The following is a 22263-nucleotide window of genomic DNA, read 5'->3' as shown; positions in this document are numbered from 1 at the left end:
ACAAGCACAAACAGCCTACTTTGTGGGCTATTTGTGATTGGGCTTAATACACTCGTTACTAAAAAATAAAATCATAATATTTTCTGTCTTCTGTCACTTGAGTCGATTAAAAAAATACATGCTTCACTCAACTCTAAACTAATAGCACTCTGGAGGATTCTGGGGTCCTTTCTAAACAGTACATCTCCTTGAGATTTGGACTCCAATCCAGTGGAATTAATTAATGTCTGCACCCTTGGGGTTGGCTTTATTAATTACAGCAGCACTTAATTTATGGCGAGGAACACATGCAGGCGGCAGTGTCAGGGAGGGCTGAGTGTGCGTGCTGGCACCAAAATATGCCACAGAGGAACTGCTACGCAGCTCCATTTTTATTAAAACATGGAAATGTTCTGTGTTCATTTTTACTGAAAAGATTCCTTTTTTTGCACAAGATACAAAATCTTGAGGTAGAAACAGATACTGAAATCTGTCCTTGTACAAAAAACTAAATTCAAATCAGCGTTGAAGAAGCATTCAAATATGTTAATTCCTGAGGTAGATATATGTTACCACCAACCAATTTATAGCTGAACCAAACGGCCTCACAACTTCTATTATAATAATAATACATATTTCTTTATATACCCAGGACAAACAGAACGGTGAAAAAGCAGTCGAAGCAGACGTCTATATATGTTATACATACTGCTTATGAACTTAAACCTAATTAACAAATAAAGCATTGTTGTGGCAACATCAACCCCCATTCCTCAGCATGATTACAGAGAGTACAGATTAGTTATTTGGAACAACCCTGTTTAAAATGATTTTGGCATCTAAAACACTGATTGGCATTAATATGTGGTGTGTCGTGAACTCAATAAAACTGACTCAACTCGACCCTTAGATTCAGAAACAGTATTTCTGATAATGGAAGGTCTAAAATCTAAGAAAACTCAATCAACACCCAACACAAACAGAACCACAAACCTATCGATGCACTTGGACAAGTGAGACAGAGTGAGCTTTGATTTAGCACTATAGTGGAGTACATTACTGTTACAGTTCACACTGTTATTGTCTGGTGAAATAGAAATACAGAACCTGTACTGCAGTTTTAGAATCTAACCAACACAACTCTTATTTTGGGAACCCAGAAGAGGATGATGAAGGCCAGATGATAGCTTCATCATAACAACCTTGACTAATTAGAACCTGCCTTTTTTTCTCTCCTGCTATGGAACACTCATCCATATTTATCAGTTGCATAACAGGGAGTCCTCATTTCAGAGAATCAAAGGAAAACATCTCCACTAGGGACGAAGGAGAGAGAGACTGCTGCCAAACTTCCATCTATGCAGGAGGAGTGTCTGTCCCTGATGACCAGCAGGATTGACCCGATTAAATAACCATTAAAAACAGGCAGAAAAAAAAGAAAAACCCCAAAATGACACCTGTGCCTTTAGTCAGCAGCCATAGTTCAAAAGAAAGAAGAAAACTCCTTTCACATCATAAACACGCACATTATCACTACTTACTTACTAACACTACCTGGGGATCCACAATGAGACGTTGGGACAAGCATTCATGTCATAATGAGAGCTTTCGTACAGAGAACTCTTGATAAAATAGTCTCATTTGTCCTTGAGCCTGCACTTCATCAATCAAGCTTTTAATTGAATCCTAATGGGATTAATCATGTACTGTCACGCCTGCACTTGCCTTGGTTCTGTGAAGATCTGCTCTGACACTTGTTTTGCATCCACTGAGGCTAATTATCTAGGCACTAAAATTAAATGAGAGTTTATTCAGGGGAAATGACATTTAGTGCTGATTTAATGAAATGTTAAAATATAACAAACGTTGCTTTTATGTCAGTGGAGCTGAGGGAAAAAGTTAATGCATGCCAACCGCGATTATGGCGAAATCTCTTTGTTTACAAGAAGATATTGTACATATATTGTGCCAATATTCTTGTTTCTAACTGTCAAGAGATTGTCAAGCTGTGGACCTTGTAGGGAAAACACACAAACACCTCCAACATGACAAACGATGGACGAAGGCCTATGAAGAAGAGAGTAAAAGTGCCCTTGCTTGCAAATGTCTGTCCGCCTTTTATTTATAGTTTATGTTGAGAGGAGCATTGATGCAGCAGCTAATAAGAAGGCGAGGGAGGAGAAAGAGACGCCAGCTGTACTGTGATGCACACTCCGCATTTAATGAAGGTGATGGGGGAGGCAACGGTAGAGGATGAAAAGGAAGGGAGCAGGGAAGGGAAAATCAAAAGGAGGGGAAACGTTACCCATAGGCCACACCAGCGATGGTGCACTTCTTGAACTGCATCACGTTGCAGGTCAGCGTTCCCGTCTTGTCAGAGAAAATGTATTTTACCTGTATGGGTACAGAAATACATTTACTTCATGGGTAGACATTTTATCCTGTAGAGATATATCTTAGTAACTGAACTGTATACTTTACCTGGCCAAGTTCTTCATTCAGGTTGGAGGTGCGAGCCATAGCAGGTGTGTTTGTGGGCTCGTAGAGCATATCAGTGTCCTGAAACCAATAACAACTCTTTTTAAGTGCAACTTTACTAAAGACACACCATTTCTGTAATTATATAAATGAAACTACAGAGCAGCAGTGAAATTAAAAATAAAAATCTAAAAATGGAGAAAGAAAAAAAAGACTCAGTACCCCCCCCAGTCTTTTTCCCCTCCAGAAAACACTTAACCAACTGGGACTGTGGGAAGAGAGGCCGACTGAGAGCTGCTCTAAATGTTGCTAAAAATTCCTTGCTAGGAATTTCACTTAAAATTTAATGAATAAAAAAGGGCTCAGAATAACTTCAGGCAAAAAAAAAAAACAGTATGTTACGTCAGTGGAGATATTTGTTTGGGGTTGACCTAGTTGTGACAGATATGGGAGCAAAAATATTCTAGGTGCTCATGCCAATATTTCACGTCAGTCAGGTGTTTCAGCTTTGCAGTGCTTTTTACAGATTTCAATACATGTTCTGTGGTTTTCATACAAATATATTATGTACAGACGCTAACCATGTGATACGGTGAGTGTGTTGGCAAACAGTCTGGAATTGGTGTCCACCTGATTTAGGCCCTTCGGTATTGGGTAGGTAGCACAGAAGAAAACATTTGACTACTGTGCCTGGAAACAATCTTGATGAGAGTGGCAAGTGTTAATGAAACAAAAGAAAAACTGAAAAAAGATGCTAAAATGTTCCGTAGAGCTGAAGGGAACTGCAGAGTTTGGCATTGACTAGACATGATACAATACCTTTTTTTTCTTCCAAATTCCGATACCATGCAAGCTTGAATTAGTGTGTCTTGTTGTCTATCTTTTTTTTAATTATTCCATCATAATCTACTATTCCAAATCAATTTCATTTTCATAATAAGACATATAATAATAATAATGATAACAATAATAATAATAATAATAATAATAATAATAAGACAAGGCAAACCTAGAGGCATGCATTTAAAAGTTATTTTCCTCTTTGTAGAGAAAATTGTGCATCTCTCATGTTAAAGTAGGTTAGGTACGTTTCCTCAACTCACCCAGTTGATGAAAAAGGCTTGGGTGAACTTGATAACCTCCAGTGTGACCAGGAGACTGATGGGGATTAGGTTGTTGAACAGAATGATGAAGGTGAGGAAGTTGAGGCCAAAGTTAGCTGCCCCGCCATCTATCAGGGGATGAGTTTTGGACAGAGGGAAGTGATAGAAAGGAGACTCATCAATGCTGGTTCATAACTATCTGTTAGTTAAATGAAAATGCCCAAAGCTACTTCCAGCCAATGATCAACTTTATCCCAATCTAGAGATTTTTTGGGGGTTAACGTCGTGCATTAGCTGGAATTAACCATTTCTTCCACCCGACCTCATCCTTTTACAACTCACTCGATTAAGAGTCCAATTTAATGTCCCAGAGATTCAAAGTAGCGAACAGGGACTGTGATATCTTAAATGTCATTAGTGTCACAGCAGCAGCCTTGGCATCCAGCATGATCCAGGCAATGAAGTCCACAAAGCACTATGCAAAATGATGCTGGTCCCCCCAAAGCCCCAAACAATTGGAAATGATCAACATGTAACCCCACTGACACCAAACATGAAAACAGGAGGGATGTGATTTACCTTTCCTCAGCTTGCAGGAGGTGCAAATGTTACCTTCCTCAACCCAAGCCTTGATCTTGGCATTGCGGTTGAGAGGGACAGCCCTTCATCATGACAGATTGCAAAACAAAAAACTGGATGGCAGAATGGAAGCTACTGCTACTGGTACAACAACACATAAAGGAGGGAATACTTTTTCAGAAGTGGGGAGGAAGACAAACATACTGGATGCTCTCAAGACAAAGAAGGGAGATTCAGTCCATAGCACATTCTCAACCAACAAGGAGTGGAAAAGAGGGGGTGGATTATGCCAGTGAAAACGTTTGGGTGTTAATGATGATCACTACGTCACCTCATGTCACTCCTTTCTAGTAGCCAGCTTGTTATGTCATGTTAAGCAAGATTTCTGCTATCAGATGAGACAGGGGTACTCTGTCGTAATCGGAGTCATTTCAAAGATACAAATCAATCCATAGCATACCAGGACATGCACAACTCACAGAAGTGCAAAAGTACACCAAATGTCTTCTCTTAAATAAATGTCACCGCCGTATAAGAGCAAAATGAATACAAAACGTTCTAACAAAGCAAGTCAGCATTAACAATATGTTTTCAATGAATGTGTTTGGTGTGACACATGTAAATTACAGTAAGACGACCACACCTCCTCAACATTATGCCAAAAGCACAAGTAGGACCAAAAAAAAGGATGCCATGCCGTCAGTTAAGACATCAGCAGTTTACTAACACAGCTAGTCAGCAGAAAGTCAATGATATGGTGATAAACTACCTACAGAAACTGATTGAGTCCACTGTAGCAGGTGGCATGAATGCATAATAAATGACCATTTTTGCACTCAATCTGCATTAAGTTAAGTTGTCACAATGTATAGGCTTAATGCCGGAACTTGTGTCAGCGCTCTGCAGTGGGTCAAAGTCAAATTAATTACTCATGAGGCATGCATGATAGCATGTGTCAGTGACATACAAGCCTGAGTGATGCGTAGTGGGCTAACATCGACTCTTCTGGTGGTGTCTGCATTTAACTTCCAAATGTTGGTAAGTGAGTGAAATTACATCAATTTAGGAAAATGTAGTCACGTAAGTAAATGGGCTTTTTAAGATTTGACAATCTCCCCACCTCTCTCTTTTGTCACTGGTTGGATAATATGCACTGGACAGAGTCTCAACAACTCCTTATGGAAGTACAGTCAGTCTCAAGATGGACGCCTGCCTTATGACTTACACTCCCCTCATCAGTGTGATAAAAGGTATTTTAGATGAGGGTTTTAATGCCACTTAAGACAATGTTAAAACCCTTGCAAAACCAATAGAAGCCAATGCAACTTTTTGTAAACAAGGGAAAGTGTAAGTCGTAGTGCAAGCTTAAGTTGACCAGGGCACAACCTCTCCTACACAGGCCTATCAGGGTACAGAGTAATGGCCAGTGTCACGATAATCACTTTGCATACAAGGTTCAGAGCCTCATCACAACAGACTAACTGCCATAGAAACAAAGCAGGCCAAATGTGTTATGATGTGTAAATGTTTTTGTATAAGTAGCTTAAGATTTCCTACTGGCTTGAGAAAAAAGGAAAAAATAAACACGTTTTCACCTGTCCCCCTGCCTCCCTCGCCTCTCTGTCTGTCCTTTGAAAAACCCATAGAAGGGGGGGGGGGAGCAAGAGAGGCATTTAGAAAATGTCAGCTCTTGCCCCTTGGGTTGCACCACATGGTGTGTTCGAGCTATAAACACATATAAGCTTCCTGCAATGAAAACCTTCCTGAGCACAACCTTGTCTCCCTGGCTAAGAAAAGGCTGATATCCATTTATTGTAAATAATTTAGGTGAAAGATGAAAGATGAGGGTCTGAAGCTTGGGAACTGCAAAGTGTTTAACGTGGCACAAAAAAAATGGAGGAAAAGTGAGACATTGTTTGCATCAGGCACTGAAAATAACTAGACGAAAGTATAAGAGAGCTGGAGGGGAAAAACCTATTGTTGGATCCCTGGTATGTGCTTGTCCATGGCATGGGCCCATACAAAGTAGGGCAACCATATAGGGGGCGAGGGTAGGGGGCTTCATTTGCTTAGCAAAGCCAGAGCTTCAGTAAGGGGTTAGTAAGGGAGGGTCATTCACGGATGGCCAAGGCTTTTAAATGGTTGTTACCTGGAGCTGTTAAAAAACGACAACAAAGAAAACAACAAAATCAAACAGAACATTAGAAAGGAACAAAAAAGTACAGCAGCGCAGTGATATTCAACCATTTCTTTTTTTCACTCAAACTCATTCACAACACATCTATGCATGTCACAGCTGATCTTTTCTCAGTTAACAGGGAATTCACTTATTCCCATATTGCCACATATTTCACTTGTAATGCGAAACATAGTTTAACTGAGGCAACACAAAAACGACACGACACATAACAGCTTTTAGGAACTTAAAATGGACAAAGAAATAAGCTGATATGGACAAGTGAGACAAAATATGTGGAATAAGAGGTGCAGCGTGGGCTTTGGAGACTCTTACAGTTGAGATCCATGTACCAGGCATCATTGCCGTACTGGTACTTCCAGATGGTTTGGCCAATGGAGCAGACCAGAGAGATGGCCAGCAGGCAGCCAAACAGCACAAGGATCTGAAAGTTGGTGATACGCTCCACGTTGGACAGCTTCAGAGGAGGCCGAGTGGAATTCTGGAAAACACATGAGAAGACAGTTTTGGTTGGCAGAAAAATTAATAAGTATGACCAATGGTTGTGGTTGGTTCTGTGCTCTGGTTTAGTTACCTGAGCTCTCCAGGTAACTAAACCAGAAGATTAAAATTTTGTGTAAAGACAATGAGGTTTGGTGACATAAATGCAGTGTGACATATTTCAAATACTTTTTCTACAGAAGAAGTTCATCTTTTTGTAACTGCAAATAAAAGCCTCCAAAAACTATGCAAATATGCTTTACCTGCATGAGCTTTGTGTCATGTCCAGTGTAGACCACCACACCGTACACCCACTGAGTGTTCCTCAGCTGGGCTCCTCTCAGTAAGATCTGGTCTGGACCCAGTGGTACTGTACTGTAGTAAGAAACATTGCTGCCATGAGTGTATTCTTTATACCTACCCTACAGAATAAGAAGCGCACATGGTGTCTAACATTTTGGTCATAATATTTTTGTTAACCATGCCTTGGTTGACAGTGATGGCTGAGACAAAAACTTCACTACCAGCCTTCGGATATCTCCCTAAATAGGTGAGTGTTTACCTTACAATCAATCACTGATTTAACATAAACCTTTCTCATTCCTTACTGGTAAATATGCCAATGCAAGCAATAACCAATAATAAATACTACAACACTAATTCATCTATCCTGACAGGCCTTGTATCACACAGAGATCACATAACCTCACAAACTAGTGATGTAGTAGTGTTTGTGGTGTTGTGAAAGACTTGTTAAAGTAGATAATATTCATCAACACAGCCAATATTAAATTAATTGCATTATCCACAAAAGTCTTAATAATAAATCAGAATAAACATGTAATCTATACAGTAAACAGAATGTCCCTCTAAAAATGGATTTGATCTAAAGTTTTGAGTTTATAACACTGAATGGAGAAAAGTATTTACTTGTGAAAAGCTTTTCATCAATATGAAAATACACACCCTCAAACTACACACTCACCAAAAGCTATGTATAGCTCCTGGTAACAAATGAAGGGAGAGTTGTGTTGTCCCAAACCCCTAATATCAAACCATAATATCATAAAAGCAGGCATATGGCAGAAAATGCATTTTCTCTGCAAAGGCAAAGCCTCCAAACAAATGTTTAATTCAATCCAACTGAGGCAGGTGCTCTCATTTATTCAACAGGAAGATTATAGAATATCTAAAAAGCTGATAATGCACCAATACTGGCTCTGCTCCTGGCTAATGGGCAGTTGAGTTGATAAGAGAGTAAGAGGGTTAGAGAGACGGGCATGGACCTCTGCAACTGTGCCCACCTGTGTCCGTGCAAGCGGATGTTCCCAACAAACTCGTACAGATGGCGGTTTGGGCTCTCACACTCCATCCGCCCAGAGAGACGCATCAGGCTGTCAATGTCCTTTATGTCTGCAGTCACTTGGAGACCCTGTTGATGTTGTTACATGTTGGATTTTTTTATCAATTTGTTTGCAAACTTAACAGACAGTTCCTCTTAGTTCACATTTGTATGGACATTTACTTAATAGAAAGAAAGAAAGAAAGAAAGAAAGAAAGAAAGAAAGAAAGACCTTCACCTGTCTGATTTTAAGGTTTGTTTCTCCATCTAAGTTAGATGTTTCGATGTAGCACATACCCTGTGGTTCACTGTAGAGGGAGAAGGTATAGACATATGGAGCATTAAACAATATGAGAACTATATCAAATATACAATATAATGTATTTATTCATAACCTCAGCTGTTCATTAATTTATATTATTAGAATTGTATGATGATGAATAAGCAAAAGGGTTCTGATAATCTATCAATATAACATAACTTTCAATTTAAATTCAAGTCTAAATTACTTTTAGACTAAAGGCCAACAACAGTTCAATTATGTCCGACTAGATCTCTACAAATAAATGCATGTCAGCATAGGCCACTTGGAAACATAATAAAGCAATAAAGTTTCACTGAGTGGAAGTTAATGTAGAGTAAATGTCCTTAAGACAGACCTAGCATCTTTGTTTGCTTCTGGCCCAGAGACTAACTGTCTAAAATACATTGCTAAGGGACAGGACGTGTAGAGGGAGAAACCCCACGCAGAGTAGGGATATGTGCAAGCAGGCATACCGAGCACAACAAACAGAGCAGACAAATGGGCCTCTGACAGACTCTGGGCACAGGGATAGAGAGCATACCAGTGCTTAAGGTGAGCTGGATGGCTGGTTAGCTACTCTTTTCATAGAGTGATGTATTCATACTGAAGTCTGGCCCAAACACACTAAGGGTGGAAGGGAATATCAAAAAGAGATCCGAGCACTGAAGCTCAACCACGATCGAACAAGAGGTTTGGAATCAGCTGCTATTGGCCATCAAGTGAGAGCTTTGTCTCATGGAAATGAGCAGAAGTCTATTGTGGTGGCCAGGAAGTGAATTCTAAAACTTAATGCTATTCATAAAACAGCAAACTATTTATTTAATACCCACTGTGAACTACTGAACTACATTAAGCTCATTCCAATGGTAGCAACACACTAGCAAAACTCCAATATGCTTTTTTTTTTTTTTGCTTTGAAATTAAGTAGCATTCAGCCATAAAAGCCATGCAAAAGGTAAAAATATGGAAAATATTCAATATATGGAAACTACAACTATCTCAAAGAGGGAGCATGTGTTCCTGTGTTACTAGATATCTCCATTCGTGCTGGGTAGTATTAGATGTTTCAGCTAAATACAAATAACGGGACGTTATTATTATTAGTTATGGGTAAGACAAAATACAACATAATAAAAAAGACTCTGCAAGTGGCCACAATTATGGCTGCAAAACCACAATGACGAGGAAAAGAAGAAAAAGAAAGGGACCTGGTTTCACTGACTGCAGCACTGTGAAAATATCTGGTTGTTGCCAGAATAAATCTCAGGCCCCTTCCTTCGTCAAGTGTGTAAAAAACAATTAGTCATTTGTGTCAGGAGTGAGAGAGGAGTTCAAATGTGTTGTTTCCTGACCTGGACGAAAGTATGACGAGGTCAGCCGGGAGGTGATCCCCATTTGCAGCTCTGACTACTTCTCCAACAGCCACCTGATATTACCAACCATACACAGCAGGGGGCGCGAGAGAGGAGGTGTGGCAGTTGTTTGCACAGGGGGCAGGAGAGAAGAGGATGGGGGGGTCAGACAGACAGACGGACACAAACAGCAAATGCATAAGGGGAGAGAGAAATGAGAAGAGCACAATGATCAGTCCTTTATGATCAGAGGGTGCAGTTGGTTATATGCTTCCTTTTCACAAAACCATTGTAATGGTTATGATGGTTGTCACAACAAAATACAAAAAGCCTCACATCTATTTACTGGACTCTTAATGCTATGCATTCCTAAACACAATTTTAATTCAAATTTTAAGACACTTTGGATGGGTGTATTATCTAACCATCACTTCTTTAGGGAGAGATGACAGAGAGCAAAAAGAAGAAAGGAGGGGAGAAATTCCCCAGAGTCTGGCACCACAATGGACTCAACCAGTGAAAATAAACTGGTTGCTGCTGTGCACTGCCTGTAAAACGCATAAATGGAAGCAAGGGTTCTACATCATAAGCAAAAATGCATGTGAGATTGTGAGGAAAAAGGGTAAGTATATGAGAGAATTAAACATGGTACAGAAAAAGCTGGAGTTCGACATTCTATTATAAGTGAACTCTGCATAACAGGTACAACCACGGAGCATATTCCATCATTCAGCAACTTCAGAAGAATCTTTTTCATAAAATCTGGTAAGAAATGTATCATGATTTCCATACAAAAACAAGCTTCTTGTGGCTGCACAAAAGAGCTGAGGCATTTATAATTTGTTGTTATTTTTTAGCCACTAATAACGTTAATTAAAAAATATCATGATTATTATTATTTTATATCATTAAATCTGAATTAAAAATAAATTCTCAATCAACACAGCAACCTGATTAGTTACGTTATTTTGTCACAAAAAAGATGTGAAAACTAAGACGGTTTTAGTAGGTAGGATCTGTCCAAATATTGTAATGTTTATCATGTCACTCAAATCAGAATTACCATGTAAATAATATAATCCTTTATTAGTCACATGGCAGGTGAATGTGCTAATTTGTGATTACATAACAACAAGGCAACATGTTTAATTATGAGAAAACAGACATAAATTAGCAATACTCAAATAGTTTGTCTTCATTAGTATCGACAAAATGTAATACAGCTGAAGAGATAGGATTGCATCAAATCAATGAACTGTAACAAAACAATGTGCTGCCTAAACCACGAAGACTGATGGCCTTATTCGTGATAGTGGTCCAGATTAAATAATCATTTTGGCATCAAGCTGCCCTAAAAGAGTAATGAATTAAAGGAACTTGGAGACCAAACAGACATTTGTGAGAGAAGCAGCTTTTACAATATGCATGATGAAGATATAAAACCCATCAATTATTCAAAGCTAGTCTTTTTGGAGAAGATCTGTGTGTGTGTATATATAAAGGGGAGGGACATTCACATACCAGTAGGAACACAGGGATTTTCTCACTGCATGAATCATGTCAATGCATGAATAAAATACTTTGTTAGGGCATAATCTTACAGAAACTCTGCACCGTCACGTCACTTTGATGCAGAAAAGATACATTTAAGTCAGTCAAGTTTCAATCTAACGTTTATGTGTAATTCCTCAACCCCACCCTTCAGCATCTATCATACACTGCCATATATATCTAGTTGTATTTTAGTATCCTGTTGTGGGATGTACTTTGTCTTAAATATGTGATGTAATAGAACTCAACAGTCTATCTGTTGGTCTATTTGTCTATTTAATATTCATCTTGATATACTACATTTCTATTGCTGTAATAATAATGTGCCATTATCAGACTAGGAGTGGAGATGGCAACATGTTCACACAGACACTACATCTCCCGCTGTTAATTAAGTTCTCAAGAACAAATCAACAAATATTTTGCGTCATTAATTATTATTATTAAGAAAGATTCTTCTTATATTGTGCCGAATGTACCCATCTAATTGACAAGGATATTACCAACGATCAAACAGCCTCAAAGTGCTCGCTGGTGTTTTATCTGCTTTTAGGGGAATTGTTCCAGGCACAGTAATAAAATACTTTCATTATGAGGTAAGCTTCGCTTTGTCCTCCAGCATTGCCTTCTAATGACCACCTACTTGGAAATGCTGGATTAATTAGGGGCCGGATACTAGAGGGGTCAGGGGGTGTATTCTTGTGTGGGTATACAGTATGTGAGAGATTTCTCAAATAGACAACAGCACAATAGATGGCAAAATCTGCTCCAGATGGATAAAATGTGAGCTGGTGGAAATGACCATTAGTTACACGTTGTGGGAACATACCTTCTCCCAGTGCACAATCTCCCAGGCACCATTCCTCAGTACTGTTGTGACAAACGAGAGAGATGGAGGAAGTTGCAACAGTGGAGAAAGAGGAAGTAAGAGAAACAAATAAAATATCCTGACTATCAGGGTTTTATTAAGGCTTACTTGCTCATTGGCAATGTGAACACTCCAAAACTAAATACAATATTATGTTTTCTAGTAAAATCAACATTAGCTTTTCTATTCAAAAAACCTGAAGAAGAAATGGTTTTCAATACCTTGACATTCTTTTTTGTTGACAATACTGTCAGCATTGTGACGTTTCTGTAAGGAAGAAAAAAACATGTTATTCTCTCTGATATATTAATTCATATTAATTCATACATTCATTAGAAACTAACAAAAAAAACAATCAATGGTGAAAAGTAACAAATCATTAGACAAACTATCCATGATTACACACGCCTTAGACTGAGACTGGCTGTAAAGCCTGCAACACTGACTACAGTAAGAGAATGGGAGTTAGGATATCAAAGTCTGCAGTTACAAGTAGGGATGCACTGATCCTGTGCTCATCTACTCATACTCATAAAAGTACTATGATACAACCGCACCAGATACCACTAAGGCAACATGACGATGACCTCTCGTCAGTTGAGCTTCATAAGCAGCCCAGCTACAACAATAACCTGATACACAAACATGGTAAATCCATAATTTATGGCCAGCTGCAAAACAGAAAGTCTCTAGAAAGTCTCCACCACATCAATTAAATTAGCTGTGAAGTTGTCAGCTTTGTGTCTGCCTGCTATAATCTGCCAGGGTTTCTGCCAATGTATTACAGCCCGACCTAAAGTAAGCGAGTGTTCGGTCGAGAGGGAGCAAGTCTGAGACAGTGAGTATGAAGTCAGCAGTAACATTACTGCTGTGAATGTAGAAGTGCAGTGTTTGTACAGCTTATCTGTCGTGAATAAATGCTACAACTTCTCAAGACCTGTGAGGGGACACAAGCTACGTTCCCGTGTCTTGCTTGTCAGTCAGCTGATAATGAAAGTGAAAGGGGTTAGCCTCGAACTTAGCAACAACTCCGGCTGCCCCAGCTCACTTGGGACTGACCTTTAAGACGGACTAGCACTATTCTCCTTAAAGTGATAAGCTACTCCTCTGAGTCTTGCTTAGCTTTTTTATGGATTTTAACTGATAGCACAGTTAAACGGTTAATTATTAACATCCCTACTGCAAACTCTGCTCTGTTCAGAAAAACACAAAGTTGAATGTTGAATTGTGTTCATGTTGTATTTTTTATTAATTACAGTCAGAAAGTGAGGATTATCTAAGACATGTTTTCAGGGTTATTGTTAGAACTGGGGCCCGTTCCAGAAAGCAGGTTTTCCTGAAACTCTGAGTTTGTTTACCCTGAGAAGAGTTTTACGTTCCAGAAAGAGAGTTAACTCAACCTTTAGGTCAGTTACCATAGTAACTGACTCTGTGAACCTAACCTGCTCGCTGGCAGGTTTACTTCAACCCTGAGTTTCTCCCCGTCTCCGCCCTGTCTGAACCAATTCTGAAAAAAAATGCCGTCCTTTCCTCGTCAACCTAATCGATGTGGAAATAAAAGTGATTCTAGCAGCTTTAAGTCGGGGAAAGATTTTGATTACTTAGAAGGAAATTACCGTTTTTCCTACCAATCACATTTCTAAAAATATTCTCCGACATTTTCAACATTTCATATCGCGGACATAATGCAGATCCTTTGCAGAGCTCTTTAGATTTTTGTGAACGGGAGTTTTCTGAAAAAGGACATTTCTTCATTGAAATAGCCGCATATATTTACTGTTTAATATGTGAAATATGATTAAAATCATATGCCTTAGTCAACGTATTTGTGCAATATTCTTATGTTTAATTTTCAGCTGAAGCCACTTCTTTTTGTGCCTGGGGAGATTACACCTATATGAAAATGATTATTTGTTCATTGCGCTACTTTGTGAACCAAGGGAGTTGAACCCGTCGCCTGCACCGTAGGCAGCGTTGCTAACCGTTACACCACAGAATCGCTCTGCGAAGCCGAAAATAAAGACTTATTACCTTTAGATCAGTCTACTGTTTCATTCAGTTATACGCATTATGTCGGGCAGTAAATGTCTGCCACACCAACTATCTCTAATTTGATGCAGTTACTTTGGTCCGCTTTCTAAGGATGAGCTCGTTTTCTACATAAACACTCAGTAATATCTAATAACACTCTCCCGGTTGCCATGGTGAATCGTAGTATCGGAGCTCCATTGATGATGGCTTTGTAGAGTAGGCAGGCACGCGCGTAACTCAGAGTTTACATACTCAGAGTTGATAATTCAGAACCGCTGTTCTGGAACCGACTGGAACTCAGAGTCGCCCATCTCAGAGTTGGTTGACTCAGAGTTCAGGGTTAGGTTCAGAGTTGGTTGAGCCTGCTTTCTGGAACGGGCCCCTGGAGGTCTATTTGACATTGAAGTAGCATCCGCATACAAACTTAAACTACCCTATATGTGACCGCGTCACAATACGAATCAGCAACCCTCGTGTCCATCTTGTCTGCTGAACAGTCATGCAATCAACTGTGACTTCAACAGCTGATTCCAAGGGACAGCTTGTCAACTAGCATCACGTTGAGTAATGTGTTGCTGAGTCTGTCTCATATAAATAATCACTGTGTTTTACAAAGTAGCATCGAAAAGCAATACATGTGCTGTACTTGATTAGTGAGGAGAGGACATCCACTCACGTCGCAGCTAATAATCGGTTAATTTTGAAGATCAATTTTAATTTAATGTTGTTCTAATTAAATTTAAAGCTTATTTGGTAATTTGGCACACTGTGTAGTTCATTTCAGGAAGAAAAATAGTCTTCTTGCTGTTCACTGAGAAACCAGAGTGAATCTGAGGTGGGTTGCATCAATAGACAGCTGTTAAGAAGGTATTCACTGTCCTTGGACCTGTAGTGACCTGTGGACTCAAGCTAGCAACCTTATGCTATAGCTATCATATCAAAAACCTATATCATATAGTCCTTCTGAATAACAACAATTTTAAAGTTTCAAATAAACTGCATCTGGTTGTATTTTTGTTCCATCCATTCTTCCCTATCTCTGATTTTTGTTCCAGTGAGTCTATTTCCTACTCTAAAACTCTTCTCCTCTCTGCTGTTCGCTACCAGACTTCTTTTTCAGCTCCAAATAAATCAAATTTGTTTTAATATCCCTGCAACATGCTGTAGTGTCTAATGAATCGGCTGGCTGTGTCAGTGGGCTTTAGTCTTTCACCAGCTCCACTATTCCCAGAAAAACAGTTTGCTGGTAGAGATCTTTACACAGCTCATACATCATCCCCTGTGCAAGAGCTGTCAGCTTAATTTAATTAATCCACACTATCTTTTCTGGCCGTACAGACCCACCTCTAGTCATAAACATGTGGTAGGAGTGTATCTGTATTTATATATGTTACTCCACAACTTCTCCTGCCTTTCACCCTTATATTCTCTCTCTGCCTCCTACCCTCTCGCTCCTTCTTTCCCAATGGATGTGGAAAAAGAGAGATGTACTGTATTTAGATGATGTGTGTAATCACAATGCAGTAGTGGGCGAGTGGCATGCAGAGGTTATGCGTAAATACTGCAGCATCAGGCCTCTGTAGATTTCAGCTATAGAGGGGAAGCCAGCAAAGATAAAAGAGTTTAGCATCTGCAGTGTTACCTTCATTAACCTGCTAATTTGGCTTCAAACAATGTGATGCAGCATTGAAGGAGGTTTAAAGGTGAAAAATGTCAGAGCAATATTTTATAGCAGCAAATACCCATTTGCTATATAAGACATAATGTCTTCCTGCTCTGCACTGCACTCATACTGCAGCTGCAGCTGATAACACCATCCAAACCCATGGCTTTAGTGCCCACCCTCAGATTCACCCTCGAGTAAACACTGTTAGCTCTGTTAGCACTCAGCATGCACTATTAGCACTGTTAGCTGTGAGCTGTTGAGAGACAATAGAAATGCTACCAATCTCATATATAGCATGATTAAACACGCCAAAAAATATTTTGTCTAACAACTGCAGTTTTAGTTTGACTGGAAAGATAACACTGATAAGAATCAGTGTTGCTATATAAAAGTGCACCACAAACCATTGGGATTCACAGTATTATTTATTTTAAGATGAAAAATAGTTAAACTACTCCGAACCAACAGCCTGAGTCTGCTGCAGCAGAGACAGTAAGCAACAAGGTAGGATTTGTGCTGTACAGTGTGTGTCCCTTGTGCATGATTCATGAAGTTAGGGGTCGATGTTGCCCTGTCAGGTCAACTTGTGAGGGACAGCGCAGTACAGGAAACAGACGTGTGTGCAGGTGACCTTCACTAATAAAGACAGAGTCATCACCACTCCGTTCCCATGTTTTTCACAACAGGCTGAGAGAGAAAGTGCTGTGCTGGTCTCTTCAGCACGAGATGGAGGCTCATAGTATAATGTAACTGTCCACTGGGAACTGCATAGAGGATCGCATTGCAGGGTCACTGCAATACAGTACAATGCAACATTCCCTCACTTAGTTCAGATGGGCTTGAGTGGATTACTTGGCAACACAGACACAAATACATTTTGAAGCCTTTAACTTCCCAGCAAACTAGAATTTAAACACTGAAAGGATTTACCCAAAACAAAAAAATACTGAAATCAAATATTACTAAATCAGTTGCATACCCTTTTTTTCAGAGTGCAGACAGTGGGGTTTTTTGGGGCACTTTTAACTGCATTTGTGCAGGAGCATTCAGTATGTAGGTTAATTGACTGAATGAGTGGGTGCAGTAGGCACAGCTGTGACCTCTGAAGTGAGTGTGTGTGTTTGCATGTTTATGTCTGAGGGTGTGTCTATGTGATGGGATATATCCTGCTGTGGTCATATAGCCATCAGCACAAAGAGAACATAATGTACAGTACAATGCAAAACAAAACCCTCCACAGGAGGATAGTGTCTTCAAGTTACGGTCCACTCACACCATCTGAGAGCTATTACCCTCCTTTACGAATAAAATAGATACAATTTTCAGAGAATATGATTTTACTCCATCTAATCCATGTACTCACTAATTGTCTTTTGATAGGTATTGTTAACTGCATTTTGCCATTTGGTATATTCATGGAATATATGGATAAAATGAGTTATATTGCACAGATAAACATTTCTGTTTGCAAAGAAAATCACCACACTCTGGTAATTGTGTCTATAATGTTTTCATTAAGGACCATTGTGTGCTAGCTAATGTGGTGTGATGCAAAAGTTGCTTTAAACTAAATGCAAAATTGAGCTTTTATGGTTTTCCACTGCATTTGTATGCATGCTGACCAAGTGATGTAACGGATGTGTACATATCTCAATTCCTTTAGTAAATATGTTTTTCCTATAGGTGAGATGCATGGCTCTCAGGTAATATCATGTTTCAGACAACATCATATTACAAAAAGATGATAAATCATGCTGCGCATAACAAAGCCATAACTAATCTGAACATGCTATACTATACTGTAATGTTTTTTTAAAATGTATGTCCAATGTTATCACAGAAAGAGAGATCTTCTGTGCAAACAAGGCAACAAAGTGAAAAAAAAACACCAAAACTAGTATTAAATAATATTGAAGGTTTGCCTTACTAGATCCTCAATGAACTCCTTGACGGCAGCCACCACCAGGATGAAGAGCAGTGGCACCAGTGTGGTCCAGCGACCAGTAGGAGACACATCCGGGATTTGCTAAAAGAAAAAAAAAAGAATTGCAGGAACAGACAATAAGTTCTGGGTACTTTCCAGTCCTCAAAACATTAAAGTAGGCTGGTTTGAGACCTTTGAATCACCACCATTACACCTTTGCAACCAGTATTTGACAGATTTAATTCCAACATAAAAGCAAACTCCAAATTTCAAGGAGGTTTATTCAGCACAAACAACTATCGTAGTAGTATTTTACTGCTCTCCTCATCACTGAATGTGATATGATTTTCCTATTTTCAATCTTTCAAAATTAACAGTCCACCACCAGTGTAATTAAAGCCAAGCGAGGGCCACAGGAGATCATCACTATTATACTGCTTGAAGGAAACAGAGAAGAAATAGATCTCTCATCTCCCTCATCTGCATAGATGTTTTATTCAAGGTTGCAACATCGACAGGGCAGGTAATGAAGATTCAGACTGGCCGCTATTCAAAGCAGCTACTTCAAGGTCACTGGATAGAGCCCTTTCCCATCCTCAAAGCTCTCATTAACGTAAGGTATTCTGTCAGCATGGTATTGGTACAGACAGGATCTCAGTTCCATGCAACCTTCCTTCTCTCATCATTTAATCTTTTCTGTGAAGCTTTGAACACCTGATACATGGGTTTTGGCTCCTTTGGATCATGTAGTAATGAGTGGTGGTTGACACTTTTTTCTTAAGGGATTAATGTTGACATACAGTATGCAGGCAGTAACCACTGCCAACTTCCTCAAGGGTAGAAAGTCTTTGTTCTGCAAGTGTCTAAATCAAAACAGTGCCAGTAATGCTAAGTCCTGTGGCTGTTGTTGGGCAGTAATCAAAACATGAGCGGAGCCAATAATCAGCTACTCTGTGTCCAGTAGAAGCTTAATTCTTAAATCATTCTGATGCTAAAGACTTTCACATCAACCCTAATTTCTAAATATGGCTCCACCATCAGTTAGACTATTTCATTGTATCATGTCACACCTAGTAAAGCACAGTGCAGTTTATTTTACTGCAGCATAGTCGTAGGCGTACAGTGAAGGAACACAATTTAGTGTACATAGCCATTCATGGCACCCCATGCATTTCCAATGCATGAAATATGCAGGATAGTGTGTTGAGCCTGTAGGCAAATCTAGTTTCCTTTTAAAGGAGGAACACATAATATTACATGTATTATTCATTATCAAAATATATAAAGAACTGTGACAGAGAGAGAGAGAGAGAGAGAGAGAGCTGTGTGTACATGAAATTGGAGACTTGACCTTTGGAGATAGTGTCTAGGTCATGACATAGTAAAAAAAAAAAAAAAAAAAGACAAATGGCACACTAAAGAGAAGAGCAGTGATTTGTAACATTATTAAGGCAGTTTGACAGTTACCCGTGTCTTTAAATCTATGTCACAAAAGCACAGTAACACCATACCTTACCTGCAACAGTGCAATGAAGAGAAAGAAGGCATTGGCTGCCCTCCTGAATTGTGAGTAGAGGAACCGGGGAAGGAAGGTGAGGACATTATATTTGGCTGTGCTAAAGACGGCATCAAGCAGCGAACAAGTCCATGGGTGGATGAGGGAGCAAGAGAGAGGGAGACAAGTGAAAGACAGACAAATGGTTAGTTCTCAAAATTGTTCACTAAGCATCTATGTAGAATATACATTTATATTGACTAACCTAGCCATTCAAATGTATTTCAAATAGGGTGTCATAGACCAAAGATATTCTTAGTGGACCAACACTCCACGATTTTTTGATTTAGTCAACAGATCTGTAAAACTGTGTTTCTCCACAAAGAAACATCCAAAACCACTTCAAATCTTGTGATTATCAGAGTTCTGCTCATTAGTTCCTTGGCCTGACTGTCAGACCTCTAGCAGTCTGATCTACAGAGCTGTGTTAAAGGGCCATTCAGACCAGTCACTGCTAGTACATATATGCCATGCCACTGGCAATGCTCTGCTTACTCACGCGCACACAAAAGCCATCACAAATATAAGTGGAATATCAGAGTATAGCCTCCAACTCGTCAAAAGGGGTTAAGCCTACAGAGGTGTATAATGGCACTACTCCTGTTAGACTGAATCATATTTAACAAGCACATTTGCAGGTTGTCTTTTTTTCCACTTGTAGCACATTCATAAGTAGCACATTCATAAGTAGCACATTCATAAGCACAATGTACAGTTATGGAGAAAAGGGATCACATTGAATTGAGTAATAAAACATTTAAAAAAGGATTCACTGTCATCTCGACCGCCTGGTACTGCGGAGCTGTCCACGGTGAGTTAGAGGGACAGAGTGAAAGCGACACATTGTTCTGACAGCATACAATATAATACCAGCCTGTAGAGCCTTGTCAGAACATGGGTCAAGAAAGGGTCAGCTTTGTTTCATTCAACAAAGTCTAGTCTTAAGTCTAGTCTAGCTATGTCAGTTTCTGTGAAAAGAAAACAAATCTTTCAGAGGTTTACCGAGCTGAGCTTTTTATTTTCATTTATTTTCAGATTCAAGAGTGCAGGGTTTCCAGTCACTCACCGGAACTTCTCTTTGTTAGATTATATGATATTATACAGGAGTTTGGATCGATTCTATTTAGGCTTGATTGCTTATCCTCTGCTGCAAAATGGTAAAGTTAGAATTTTTCTTCCTGAACTTCCCCATTTCCAAATTTGGCCCACCTAATTTTGAAATTGCACAACATGAAATGTCACAAAGGGAAGTTCAAGTCAAATTAATTCAGATGGATGTTTGCCTTCCTTTGCTTTCATAAAATACTACCAGTTTTGAAGCCGTCTATAGGTATTGTGACTAGTTGTATTTGTAAAATGATGACCCCATATAAAGACACATGACATGCAACTATATTTTAATCTATGTAGGAATTTCTAAATGCCTCGTGTATTTGACAAGTGACTTAGATAGTTAAATACCACAAGGAAACAAAAACAAAAGAAATATAAGGTTAGGTCATGTACTTACAAATCAATAAACAATCTGATATATAATCACATAAAGTACAGTTGCATACTGTCAGTCAGCTGGATATCATAAAATGGGTTCATTTATAAAAGGTGCATCATCATGATGAGATTAAGTTCAACATTTACCATCATAAACTGGAAAGACAGGAAGTATAATGTGTTAAAGCAAACAAAGGTACAGTGTGTGTGTGTGTGTGTGCCTGTGTGTGTACCTGTGTGTGTTCATAAATGGACATCTGAATAGATCATTTTAATGTTCAATGTGGTCACGACTGAAGTACAGTAACCTACCAACTGGCCTCAAGGCCAGGCTTTAGCATTTCTCGCTTTCAATACATCGGTCATCTTGTCTTTTAGATCATGTTTACGGTTATCGCTTTATTATCTTCAGCATGCTTCTTTCTGATCTCAGTGAGTAGTACAATAAAGCATGGTCGGTCCGACCTCTAGTTACTTCTGTATACTGTATTACTTCCTCCATTGAGTCATGGCAAGATAAAGAGCTCATTTAACACTGCTTAATGGATGATTATGGATCTTACATTTTATTTCCTGGCAGTGCCCTGAGGATCAGACGATATGAGAGAAGCACCTCCTCTACTCGCTCATAGAGATCCAGATTACAGGCCATAAAGGTTCAATATTACACAAAATCATTATGAATGGCTATTTTGGTTTGTCTTATAAGTTAAAAACATTTTGGGCGATTTTAAGTCAAATTAACAATTATTGGATTCCTCTTTTCGGCACACCTTCTATTGACACAGACTTTTACCAGATTTACTAAAAATCATATTTCTCAAAATGTAACAAAATCTAAGGGACCTGACATCACATGATAATACCAAAAAGAGAAACCTGGAGGAGAGCCAACAGGTGACGATGATGTAATGCTTTATAACTTTAACTTTATAATGTGTATAGTGTACACAGTTTAGTATTAAATGATGTCCTGTTGAAATAATAAGCTCACATTTGGTCATAATAATATAAAAGGCCACTCAGTAAGTTAATAGAGATGTGTATCAGTAAGTAAGCTTAATGAGGTACTCTACTATTCAAACAACTTTACACATTGTGCGTTTGCATCTAAGCATGTCACAGTCGCCCCTGTTTTCCAAGCAGCAAGCTTAACAGTTTGTGTACAAATGGTTTGTAGAGCGACTCCTGTTTGCCATAGGACCAGTTCTCACTCTCTCATCTCATCTCATCGTCTACCGCTTATCCGGTGTCGGGTAACAGTACAAGCAGATCTGCAAGAAGCTAATTAAGCTGAATAAACATTTCAGAGAAATCCTCATGAATACAGGAAACAGGGTCGCTCTCTTTTTTACGAGGCAGG

General features: G+C 39.1%; 1 protein-coding gene across 3 annotated transcripts in view; it reads right to left on the bottom strand.

Moving 5' to 3' along the window:
- atp8a1 (ATPase phospholipid transporting 8A1) overlaps positions 1 to 22263 on the bottom strand; it is a 98029-nt gene that overhangs the window by 57133 nt on the left and 18633 nt on the right. For 2 of the 3 annotated variants that reach the window (XM_084010079.1, XM_084010081.1), the window contains exons 3-14: positions 19371 to 19470; positions 17858 to 17956; positions 12455 to 12500; positions 12195 to 12235; positions 9815 to 9888; positions 8397 to 8466; positions 8121 to 8248; positions 7080 to 7191; positions 6646 to 6817; positions 3561 to 3688; positions 2461 to 2538; positions 2285 to 2373 (exon numbers count right to left, since the gene is read on the bottom strand). In XM_084010079.1, the coding sequence (XP_083866205.1) occupies positions 2285 to 2373; positions 2461 to 2538; positions 3561 to 3688; positions 6646 to 6817; positions 7080 to 7191; positions 8121 to 8248; positions 8397 to 8466; positions 9815 to 9888; positions 12195 to 12235; positions 12455 to 12500; positions 17858 to 17956; positions 19371 to 19470 (1137 nt within the window). The remainder of the gene's footprint in view (positions 1 to 2284; positions 2374 to 2460; positions 2539 to 3560; positions 3689 to 6645; positions 6818 to 7079; positions 7192 to 8120; positions 8249 to 8396; positions 8467 to 9814; positions 9889 to 12194; positions 12236 to 12454; positions 12501 to 17857; positions 17957 to 19370; positions 19471 to 22263) is intronic. The other variant, XM_084010080.1, reaches the window with a different exon arrangement.

This window comes from Eutrigla gurnardus (genome assembly GCF_963514095.1).
Source record: "Eutrigla gurnardus genome assembly, chromosome: 5".
Lineage (NCBI taxonomy): Eukaryota > Metazoa > Chordata > Actinopteri > Perciformes > Triglidae > Eutrigla > Eutrigla gurnardus.
This window is presented reverse-complemented; position numbering and strand designations above follow the sequence as displayed.